The sequence below is a fragment of the Belonocnema kinseyi genome, chromosome 6 (genome assembly GCF_010883055.1).
Source record: "Belonocnema kinseyi isolate 2016_QV_RU_SX_M_011 chromosome 6, B_treatae_v1, whole genome shotgun sequence".
NCBI classification, from domain to species: domain Eukaryota; kingdom Metazoa; phylum Arthropoda; class Insecta; order Hymenoptera; family Cynipidae; genus Belonocnema; species Belonocnema kinseyi.
The window spans coordinates 11,049,857-11,062,560 of NC_046662.1; the positions used below are offsets into that span (position 1 = coordinate 11,049,857).

Below are 12,704 nucleotides of genomic sequence, written 5' to 3' on the forward strand. Positions count from 1 at the left end.
ATTTTCCTAATATTTTTAAAATCCTCTGAAATAAAAAAAATCAGATTCTTTTTCGACACTTCTGAAATATTGAAAAATCTTTTTAAATTTTGAAAAGCTATAAGATCTCAGATTCTAATTTAGATCAAATTCAAGTACTTAAAAACTTAAGGCAAATTAAAAATCATTCAAAATGTTTATTTTTATTAAAAATTATTTTTCGTGAAAAATAAGAAAATAAATCTGCCCCTGAATAAGGACTTTCTTCCTCAATCTGCTCTACGACCGGTTGCATCCAAGATGCCATCCACCTTGAATATGTATTTAGGTATATTTACCGTCATCGATTTTCGACTTTTATATCTGAAAAATTTAGTATTAAATTTTCCGTTTCTTGATTTAAATATGCAGAATTCGATTATAATTCTACGTAAAAGTGATGGATCTCTTTAATGAAAACTTAAATCTCTACCTTACCGACTATCCACATAAAAGTTGTGATCTTAGAGTGTACAGAATGGAAGGCCGATAATACCAAATATTTTTTATACTATCAGTTAAATAATACTCAAAATCAGGATAATTGAATTGCAATGGCATCGGGGTACATAAAGGATGACCAAGGTACCTAAATTTTTAAAAATTATGGTATCTGTATACAATTTTCTGTTCATAACCTCAAAAAAGTAAACAACCTTTTCGGACTAATAATATTAAAAGTCTTCCGCGAAATAATTCGATTAAAGTAACTCGATTAACCCAATTTTAGAACCCACTGTTCTCCTTTTATCTTCCGCTGCTGTCATATTTTATATTATTATCGGTTTTCATTCAAAATTGTCTTCATTACCCCCCAAGATTTTAATTTTTTTATCTTTTTTTCCGAGGGAAATTTCGGAAAAGATATAAAATTTTATTTATTAAGAATTCAGCTGTTATTTTCCGTAGGAAAATAATTCTTTTGGCTAGGAAAAGTCTTGGATTTAAAAAAAAAATCTTGAAAAGGTTAATTTCTGTAAGAGGTTGTTTAATTAATTGTCAAGAATAATTTATTTACCTTTTATTTATATTTCTTTTCCTTTTCTTTGCTGTAGCTTCCTTCTAACGTTTATATTTTTCCTTGAAAATTTTATTATTTCGCTGAATATTTCAAATTTTGTTAAAAAGATACTCTTTTTTTATGAGAGTTCATCATTTTAGTTAAAAATTCTATTTTTTAAAATTCTTGTTTGGCAGAAAATTAATATTTTTTGGTTAAAAATTGAACTATTTAGTTGAAATTTCATTTTTTTTTTAGTTTTCGAAGATTTATCATTTTTGCTGAAAATATATCTGCTTGGTTCAAAATTTAATTAATAAGTTAAATTTTTTTAAAATTATTCTTTTTTAGTAATAAATTCATATTTTTCGTTGAAAATTTTTTTTTATGCTGGAAATTAAGTTTTTTTACTGAACAATTAACTATTTGAGTTGAAGCTTCCTAATTTTATTTGAAATCTCGTCTCTTTGGTTGAAAATCAGTTTATTTTTTGTTTAAAATTAATTTTTTTAATTTGAAATTCAACTATAACGTTTGCAGATTTTTCCTATTAAATGAAAATGTATCATTGGTTAAAAATCTTTTTTTTTATGTTGCAAATTAATTTCTTTAACAGAAAATTTTTTTTATTGAAAATTTAACTACTCCATTTTTCTCGAAAATTCTTTTTTAGTAGAAAATGCATCTTTTTGATTGAATTTTTTTTTATGCTGAAAATTAATTTTTTATCTGAGGAAATAACTATTACAGTTGAATCTTCATAATTTTATTTTGAAACTTCGTCTCTTCGGTTGAAAGTCAATTTTTTTTGGTTTGAAATTAATTTTTTTCAACTTGAAATTTAATTATACAAGTTGAAGATTTTTCATCTTAGTTGAAAATCTCTCTTTGGTTAAAAATTATATATTTTTGTTGTTGAAAATTGATTTTTTTTATTAAAAATTTATCCATTCAATTTTTTAAAAATCTTCTTGTTTGGCCAAAAAAATAATATTTTGTTGTTTTTGAAAAATGAAATACTTAATTGTAAGTTGACTTATTTTTTTATTATTGAAGATTTGTCATTTTAGCTTATGTTACCTTGGTTCAAAATTTAATTATTTCGTTGAATATTTTTGTTGTTAAAATTTAAAACTTTTCAACTCAAGATTCAACCAGTCCATTCCTAGTTCAAAAATCATGTATTTTTTTGAAAATTCTTTTTTCTTTTCAGTAGAAAATATATCTTTTTTTGGTTGAAAATAATTTTTTTATGCTAAAAATTAATTTTTTAACTGAAAAATTAACTATTACAATTTAAGATTCATAATTGTCTTTGAAACTCCGTCTCTTTAGTTGAAAATAAGTTTTTTTTTTAAATAATTTTTTTAACTTGACATTTAACCGTACCAGTTGAAGATTTTAAAGTTGAAGTTTTAAAGATTCATCATTTTTGCTGAAAATGTATCTGCTTGATCGAAAATTTATTTATTTCGATAAACATTCTTTTTTTTTTAATTAATAATTTTCAGCTCCAAATTCAACTATCCCATTCTTTGTTTAAAATTCATGTTTTTTTTTTCTTTTTTGTTTGAAAATTATTCTTTTTTTGTTAGAAAATGCATCTTTTTAGTTAAAAAATTTTCTATCCTGGAAATTAATTTTTTAAATGAAAAATATAACTATTCCAGTTGAAGATTTATCATTTTAGTTGATAATTTATCTTTTGGGTTAAATATGATATATTTTTGTCGTTGAAAATTGATATTTTTCAAATTGCAAATTTGACTATTCCGTTTTTTGTTGAAACTTCTCCTTGTTTGGCAGAAAATTAATATTTGTTATTAAAAATTGAACTACTTACTTAAAATTTGAATAATTTTTTTATTATTGAATATTCATTATTTTAGCTTTTTTTAGCTTGGTTCAAAATTTAATTATTTCGTTGAATATCTTCTTTTTTTAATTAAAAAATTCTTAACTCGAGATTCAACCAGTCCATTCTTTGTTTAAAATTCATGTATTTTTTGAAAATTATTTTTTTTTTTAGTAGAAAATACATCTTTTTTTAGTTGAAAATTAATTTTTTAACTGAAAAATTAACAATTGCAGTTGAAGATCCATAATTTTATTTGAATCTTCATCTCTTCAGTTGAAAATCAAGGTTTTTTTGTTTGAAAATAATTTTTTTAATTTGAAATTTAACTATACCAGTTAAAGATTTTTCCTATTTGATGAAAATGTCTCTTTGGTTAAAAATCAGTTTTTTAATATTAAAAATTAATTTTTCTAACTGAAAATTTAACTGTTCTTGTTGAAGATTCCTCATTTTGGCTGATAATGTATCTGTTTGGTTGAAAATTTATTTATTTCGATAAATATTCTTTTTGTTTTTAAACTTCAAATGTTTAACTCGGCATTCAACTATCCCATTCTTTGTTCAAAATTAATTAATTTTTTGTATTTAAATGATTCTTTTTTAATAATAAATTCATCTTTTTCGTTGAAAATTTTTTTTATGCTGGAAATTAATTTTTTTTTACTGAAACATTAACAATTTCAGTTGGAAATTCATAATTTTATTTGAAACTTCGTCTCTTTAGTTTAAAATTATTTTTTTTTGTTTGAAATTAATTTTTTTAACTAGAAATTTAACTATACCAGTTGCAGATTTTTCCTATTGTATCTATATATGCCTTTGGTTAAAAATCAATTTTTTTATGTTGAAAATTAATTTCATAACTGAAAATTTAACTATTCTTGTTGAACATTTATCATTTTAGTTGATAATTTATCTCTTTGGTTAAAAATTCTCTATTTTTGGTTGTTGAATTTTTTTTAATTGAAAATGTAACTATTCTATTTTTTGAAAATTCTTCTTGCTTACGAGAAAACTTATTTCATTGTTTTTTAAAAATAGAACTACTTAGTTGAAAGTTGAATAGTTTTTTTACGATTTCTAAATTTGGCTGAAAATGTATTTATTTGGTTCAATATTTAACTGATTTGTTACAAATTCTTTTGTTTTGTAGAAACTTAATAATTTTTAACTCGAGGATCAACTATTCTATTTTTTGTTTGAAATTCATGTTTATTTTGTTGAAATTTTTTATTTCTTAGTATAAAATACATCCTTTTGGTAGAAAATCATTTTTCTTATGTTGCAAATTAGTATTTTAACTGAAAATCAGTTTTAATCAGAAAATCTCCTTTAGCAGAAAATTTATTTTCTTGTTAAAAATTATTTATGCTGAAAATTGATTTTCAAACTTAAAATTCATCTATTACAGTTGAAGATTAATCATTTTTGTTAAAAAATTATCTATTCGGTTAAATATTATATATTTTTATATTATATATTATTTTATTTATATTATATATTATTTTGATAAATAATTTGTTTTATTTGTTGAAACTTAAAAAATGTCAACTCCAGATTCAACTATTCTATTTTTTGTTTGAAATTCATGTTTATTTTGTTGAAATTTTTTATTTCTTAGTATAAAATACATCCTTTTGGTAGAAAATCATTTTTCTTATGTTGCAAATTAGTGTTTTAACTGAAAATCAGTTTTTTTTTGTTTGAAATTAATTTTTGTAACTTGAAATTTAACTATTCTTGTTGAGGATTCATAATTTTAATTGATTGTTTATGTCTTTAGTTAAAAATAATATATTTTTTTTCTGAAAATTGATTTTTTTTTAGTTGAATATTTAACTATTTCATTTTTTTGTTTTCAACATTCTTTTTAGTTGACAGAAAAAAATTTTTTTGGATAAAAAATGAACTACTTAGTTGAAAGTTGAATTCTTTTTTTATAATTGAAGATTCATAATTTTGGCTGAAAATGTATCTGCTTGGTTCCAAATTTAATTATTTCGTTAAATATTCTTTTTTATTTGTTGAAACTTAAATTTTTTAACTCGAGATTCACTAATTCCCATTTTTTTTAGAATTGGTGTAATTTTTTTTATTCTCCTTTTTTAGTAGAAAATGCATCTTTTTGGTTGAAATTAATATTTTAACTGAAAAATTAACTATTTCAGTTGAAGGTTCATAATTTTATTTGAAACTTCGTCTCTTTAGTTTAAAATTATTTTTTTTTGTTTGAAATTAATTTTTTTAACTAGAAATTTAACTATACCAGTTGCAGATTTTTTCTATCAGACGAAAATGTCTCTTTTGTTAAAAATAAATTTTTTTATGTAGAAAATAAATTTTTTTTAACTGAAAGTTTAATTATTCTTATTTAAGATTTATCATTTTAGTTGATAATTGATCTCTTTGATTGAAAATTATATAATTTTTGGTTGAAAATTAATATTTTTAACGCAAAATTTATTTATTTCATGTTTTTTTTTATTTAATTCTTCTCTTTCAGTTGAAAATTTATCTTTTTCAGGTGAAAATTCATATTTTTGGTTGAAAATGAGTTATTTTCTTATGCTGGACATTAATTTCTTAACTAAAAAATTAACTAATACAGTTAAATATTCATCACTTTAGTTTAAACTCCGTCACTTCGGTGGAAAATCAGTTTTTCTTGTATGAAGATTCATCATTTTGGTTGCAGTTTATCTCTTTGGTTGAAATTTGAACAATTTTGTTGAAAATTAATCTTTTTTTATTTGAAAATTCAACGAATTCGGTAAAATTTGAATTACTTACTTATAGTTGTTCTTTTTGTTGAAAATTGATCTTTTTTGTTTGAAAATTTGACAATTTTCTTGAAAATCCTTTTTTTTTTACTTAAAATTAATTTTTCTAACCCCAAATGTAATTAGCCTATTTTTGATTAAAAATTTATCTTTTTTTAGTTGGAAATTTGTTTTTTGGACAGAAAATTAATTTTCCTAGTCAAAAGTTTACTATTTTTTTTTATTGAAAATGTAACTGTTTGGTTTAAAATTAATCTGCTTATTTGACAAATTTACTTTTTTTATTAAAAAATTAACTCTTGAGTAAAAATCTTGGAAAAGACTTTTTAACATTTTTATTTGAAATTTGTTTATTCCGTTTATAAATTAATTAGAGAAAAATGAGGGCATTTTTAAAATAAAGTTTCTGTTTCTTTTTTCACAGTTGCTTTTTCCTCACAATGATATTTTTAGTTGCAAATTTTATTCTTTGATTAACAATGCTTGCTTTGGTAGAAAAAAAAATCATTTCTTGATAGAAATGTAATCTTTTTTTGTTAAAAAAGCATCTATTTTGTTTAAAATTCACCTCTTTTAGTAGAAGTTTCATATTTTTTCTTGGAAATCCGTCTTTTTCAGGTTGAATTCAACTTTTTTTAAAATTTAAAATTAACATCTTTCTTTGCTTGAATTCGACTGCTCTTTATTTAAATTTAAAATATTTTTTCGTTGTAAATTCTACTGTTTCTGTAAAAAATTCGTCTTTTGGCTTGAAAATTTGCGAATTTGGCGCAACATTTTTTTTCTTTCTTGGCCGGAAACTTTTCTATTTGAAAATTCAACACTTTTGTTGTACATTTGCCTTTTTCCGTTTAAAATTCATATTTTGGCGTTGAAAATTCAACTATTTATTTCGTTGGCAATTCGTCTTTTTGGTTTATTTTAACTGTTCTTGATTTTAAATTAATTTTTTTTGTTCTAAATTCAACTCTTTTGAAGAAAATTCAGATTTTTCTGTTGACGTTTGAACTAATTGATTGAAAGTTGAATCTATTTGTTAAAAAATTTGAAAGTCTTAGTCAGTAAACAAATGTGAAAGCGTGACTCAAAGTTTATAAACTATTTTCAACTTAAAAATAACTTCATAATATTATATTCTTAATTAAAGGATGTTATTAAATTAAAAATATTGTTTCAGTCGAAAATATTCAATTTTAGTTGAAATTTTTAATAAAAAAAAAAAAAATTATTGAATATTTAGCAATATTTGAATTTTTATTGAAGACAAGTAAATTGAAACCAAATATTTAAAAGTAAAGGATCTGTAACTGAATTGCTTGACATAGAAAACCTGGAATCGTTCAAATTTCGAAAAATGTTTAATTTCTAAGTGAAATTTTTAAATTTTAATGTATAATTTACAAATGAATATTTGTAGAAAAAAATTGATAAATTTTAAGAAATATTTAGGCGTTTTAAAAAGATTAAAAATTACCATGCAAATTTCAGAAAGTTTTCTTAAAATCATCTAGAATCATTTTTAAAAATTTTGTTTAAATCTTTGAAAAACTTTTTAAATATTTTCTTAAAATAGTTTTTCATAATAAAAAGTCAATTTGGTTTGTTGAAATTTGATCTATATGGTTGTAAATTTAACTATTTTTTGAAAAATTCGTTTTTACTCATGTTAAAACTAATTTTTTAAATCAAAATCTAATTTTCGAATTTTTCGTTGAATTTTTGTTTTGTTTTTTAGTTGAAATTTCGTATTTTTTAGTAGCAAATTATACTTTTTGGTTTGAACTTTTGATTGTTTTGTTAAAAATGCATTTTCACAGCTTACAATAAAGTTTTTCTAATCAAAATGTAATTTTACTATTTTTGTATGAAAATTGATATTTTTCAATTGAAAATTCGTATTTGTTGGTAGAAAATTAATCAGCTTGGTTTTAAATTCCCTTTTTTACGGTTAAAACTGCAACTGTTTAGTTTAAAATTACCTTTTCAGTGAACTATTAAATTTTTTGTAGAAAAAATTTGAGTAATTTTAAGAGATATTTAGGAGTTTAAAAAGATTAAAAATTATCATACAAATTTCAGAAAGTTTTCTTAAAATCTTCTAGAATTTTTTTTGAAAATTTTGTTTAAATCTTTGAAAATTTTTTTAAATATTCTCTTAAAATAATTTTTCAAAATAAAAAGTTATTTTTATTTTTCCTAGGAATCTTAAGAAAATGTTTTTATTCTTTGGAAGTCTTTCACAATTCTTGAAAAGAATCTAATTTTTTTGTTTAAAATCTTCGAAAATCTACATTCTGTTTTATATTAGGCTATCATTTCAAATTTTGCATTAAGTTTGAATCTTTTCAAAATTTCTTCATATCTCTTAAAATTATTCAAATTTCACCTACAAATAATAAATGTTCAATTGTTATTTATACATCCAAATTGTAAAGAAGTTTTCTAAAATTTGCAGGATTTTCTGAAAATTGTAGAAAAAAATTCAATTAATTTTGACAGATATTTAGAAGTTCTCAAAAAAATTATAAAATAATTTTAGATTTAAAACAAATTTCAAACAACTTCTAGATTCCTCAAGATTTTGAAATAAAATTTGGAAACTATCAAACAATGTTTTAACTATTTAAAAAGAAAATAATTGAATTTCTAATTTAAGAAGTGTTCAGTTAACATTTTTTTTCAATTTTTCAATGTTTGATGTTTCTAGCTTAAAATTGCTTAAAATTATATAATTTTCACAATTTTAAAGTCTATTGATTGATTTTTGAATTTAGAGCATTGAAAATGATAGCGTGGATTTATATTTTTTTGTATTGAAAAATGTGAGTACCTTCAATTTTATACGTGTAAATGATTGAGCATTTGAATACAAAATTTTTTAATTAAAAACTTTTAAATTTTAGAAGTTCAGAATTTAACAGTTCCACTTTCAGTGCTTTCATTTGCAGTTCAGTTTTTATTAACTGAAGCGGAAATTTGTTAAGCTTTAGTTTAACATTTTTTTTATTTCACTGACCGTGAAAAATGTTTTCGAACGGGGAAAAACCCGAGAATTTATTTCATCGATTAAAACGGCCACCATGTACTTGTTTTTACCGCTATCTTAAAACGTTTTTGTTATTAACATATATTCTCTTTGGTTTGAAATTCAGGTGTTTTATTGAAAGTTCTTCTTTTTTGGTAAAAAAATTTATTTTGTTTTTGGTTAAAGTTCCTCTTTTTCTTCAAAATTTGAATTGATTAGTTGAAAATTAACTTTTCAGTTAAAAGTTCTTATTTTCTCATTGAAAATTCAACTCTTTCGGTAGAATATGTTTGTTTTTGTTTGTTAAAAATAAAAGAAATTTGATCTAAAATTAACCTGCTTGTTTGAGGATCCATATATTTTATTAAAATGTTGGCCTTTTTTTGGTTTAAAAATCAACGACTACGTTTTTCGTTGACAAAGCATCTTCTTTATTGCACACTCAACATTTTAGTGGAAAATTCATCTCATTGGTTGAAAATTTAACTATTCCATTTTTTCTTGAGTATTTTACTTGTTTGGTATAAAATTTTTATTTGTTTGTTTGAAAATGGATCTTTTATTTTAAAAATTCAATAGTTTTTCATTTAAAATAAAAATATTTTTGCTAGCAAAATTAACAATTGCATTGTTTTTTGAGAATAAATAGTTTTGCTTGAAAATTCAAGTATTTGGTTGCAATTTTAACTACTTTTTTTAAATTAAACTTTTTGCTTTAAGATTCATTGTTTTAGTTAAAAATTGATGTATTTTGTTCAAAAAATCAACTACGTGATTGAAATTTGAACCGCGTTATTCACTACTTATTTTTTCCAATTGAAGATTCATCATCTTAGTTGAAAATGTATTTGTTTGGTTCAAAATTTAACTAGTTAGTTAGAAATTCCTTTTTTGTTCAGAAACTTAAAATTTAAATTAGAAGTTTAATGATACCATTTTTTATTCAAAATTCATGTTTTTTCCGAAGATTTTTTTTTCTAGTAAACTTATTCTTTTTTAGTTGAAAATTAGTTTCTTTTTCCCGGAAATTAATTTTTTTAACTGAAAAATTAACTATTTCAGTTGAATCATAATTTTATTTGAAACTTCGTCTGTTTGGTTGAAAATCAGAGATTTTTCCTATTAGATGATATTAGTTCAAAATTTAACTGCTTCGTTAATTTATTTTTTTTTGTATAAATTTAATATTTTAACTGGCAATTCAACGATGCCATTTCTTGTTTAAAATTCATATGTTTTTTCGAAAATACTTCTTTTTTGTTAAATAAAATTCATCTTTTTTAGTTAAAAATGTATTTTTTAACCAAATATTTAACTAATCCAGTTGAAAATTCATCTGTTTGGTTAAAAGTTCAACTACTTTGTTGAAAATTCAATTGCTTGTGTAAAAGTGGAACTGCTTCCTTAAATTTGGTTTTTTGAAATTTGATCTATATGATTGTAAATTTAATTATTTTTTGAAAAATTCGTTTTTACTCAGGTTAAAACTAATTTTTCAAATCAAAATCTAATTCTCGAATTTTTCGTTGAATTTCTTTTTTTGTTTTTTGGTTGAAATTTCGTATTTTTTAGTAGAAAATTATACTTCTTGGTTTGAAAATTTGACTGTTTCGTTAAAAATGCGTTTTTACAGCTTAAAATAAAGTTTTTCAGATAATAATGTAATTTCATTATTTTTCCATGAAAATTGATATTTTTCATTTGAAAATTCGTATTTGTTGTTAGAAAATTAATCATCTTGGTTTTAAATTCCAATTTTTTTATGGTTAAAACTGCAACTGTTTAGTTTAAAATTACCTTTTCAGTGAACTATTAAATTTTTTGTTGAGAATTCATTTTTTTTAATTGAATAAAAAATAAATATTTTACTTGAAAATTCATCTATTCGGTTGGGAACTCAACTTTTTTGTTAAAAATTATTTTTGCTGACATTTCAAATTTTTAATTGCAAATTCAACTATTCCATTTCTTGTTAAGAATTCATGTATTTCCTTAAAAATTATTCTTTTTTGGCAGGAAATGCATCTTTTTTTATGACAATTTTTTTCACGATGGAAATTAATTTTTTAACTGAAAAATTAACTATTGCAGTTGAAGATTTCTAATTTTATTTGAATCTTCATCTCTTCAGTTGAAAATCAGGGTTTTTTTGTTTGAAACTAATTTTTTTAAATTGAAATTTAACTATACCACTTGCAGATTTTTCCTATTAGATGAAAATGTCTCCGGTTAAAAATCGGTTTTTAATGTTAAACATGCATTTCTTCAACTGAAAAATTAACTATTCTTGTTGAAAATTCATAATTTTAGTTGATAATTTATCTCTTTGGTTAAACATTACATATTTTAGTTTTTGAAAATTGATTTGATTTTTTTTTTAAATTGAAAATTTAACTATTCTATTTTTTTTTCATTTTCTTCTTGTTTGGCAGAAAAATAATATTTTTTGGTTGAAAAATGAACTACTTACTTGAAAGTTGAATTATTTTTTTAATATTAGGATTCATTATTTTAGCTGATTTTAGTTTGGTTCAAAATTTAATTATTTCGTTGAATATTTTTTGTTTGTTTGTTGTAATGGAACAATTTTTGACTCGAGATTCAATCAGTCCGTTCTTTGTTTAAAATTCATTTCTTTTTTATTAGAAAATACATATTTTTTTGTTGAAAATAATTTTTTTATGCTGAAAGTTAATTTTTTAACTGAAAAAATTAACTATTGCAGTTGAAGATTCATTATTTTATTCATTATTCTTCCTTTGAAAATCACTTTTTTATCTGTTAGAAATTAATTTTTTTAAATTGAAATTTAAGTATATCAGCTGCAGATTTTTCCTATTGGATGAAAATATGTCTTTGGTTCATCGTTGAATAGTCTATTATTATATTTTTGGTTCATAATTCATCTCTATTGATTAAAAATTATACTATTTGATTGAAAATGAAATTATTTTGTTAAATGTTAATATTTTTTAAATCAAAATTCAACAGTTTTGTTAAAAATTACTCATTTTTGGATAGAAAATTCGTACTGTTTGATTGAAAATTCATCTCTTCGGTAAAAGAAGTCATATTTCTTTATTTAAAATACATTTTGCTTGGTTCAAAATTAAGCTTGCGTTCATAATTCAATTGTCTTCTGAAATATTCGTTTGCTTGGTCTAAAAAGTGAACTATTAGCTTAAAAATTCAACTATTTTGTTTGGAATTTCTTTTCTTTTACTTCAAAGTTTAACTATTTGTTAAAAAATAATCTTTTCAGTTTTCAAAGCCAATAGTTCTGAAAAAATTCAACCTTTTAGCTTCAAAACTCACATCTTCTGTTGAAAATTTTTGCTTTTTCTTAAAAAAATCTTCTTTGGTTGAAAATTTCACTATTTTGTTGAAAATTCGTCTGTTTTGGTAGAAAATTAATCTTCTTAGTTGCTAATTGAGGTTTTTGGTTAAGATTCAACTGTTTTTTTTTTTAATTTAAAAGTATAATTTTTGTTGCTGTTGAAATATTAATTAATATATTTTTGGATGCTTATTAATCTTTTTTCGTTAAAAATTTAACTTCTTTATTGAAAGTTGAGATACTTTCTTAAAAATTAATTTTTTTGGTCGGAAATTTTATTTTTTTGTTGAAAATTCAACTATTTTGTTGAAAATTTATTGTTTTTTTAAAGAATAATTTTCTTAACTGAAGATTCATGTCCTTTGTTGAAACCAAATTTTTTTGGTTGAATTCAACTGGTTTTTATTTCTGATTGAAAGTTTTTTTGTTTGAAAACTGGACCATGTCGTTGAGAATTCATATTTGTAGGTCGGGAATTAATTTTTTCCTTGAAGATTATTTTTTTCGGTGTTCAAAGCTGGCAGGGAAAGCAGAAATTTTCAACCCCTAAGTTTTCCAACTCTTAAGGGCATGTGACATAGCTGAATACCTATATTACCGACCACAGTTTTTCAGTTCACTGAATATTTTTTTGAACCTAAGAACTTTTTTTGCAAATAAAATATCGAGCTGAAACTTTGGGAAAT

The 12,704-nt window shown here is 21.8% G+C and overlaps 1 protein-coding gene across 2 annotated transcripts in view; it reads left to right on the forward strand.

Moving 5' to 3' along the window:
- Nucleotides 1–448: 448 nt before the first annotated feature.
- The window catches only part of LOC117174557 (partner of Y14 and mago), an 18,083-nt gene continuing 5,827 nt past the window's right edge, over nt 449–12,704 (forward strand). The window contains exon 1 of one of the 2 annotated variants that reach the window (XM_033363762.1): nt 449–603. In XM_033363762.1, the coding sequence (XP_033219653.1) occupies nt 573–603 (31 nt within the window). In that variant the 5' untranslated portion in view covers nt 449–572. The remainder of the gene's footprint in view (nt 604–12,704) is intronic. The other variant, XM_033363763.1, reaches the window with a different exon arrangement.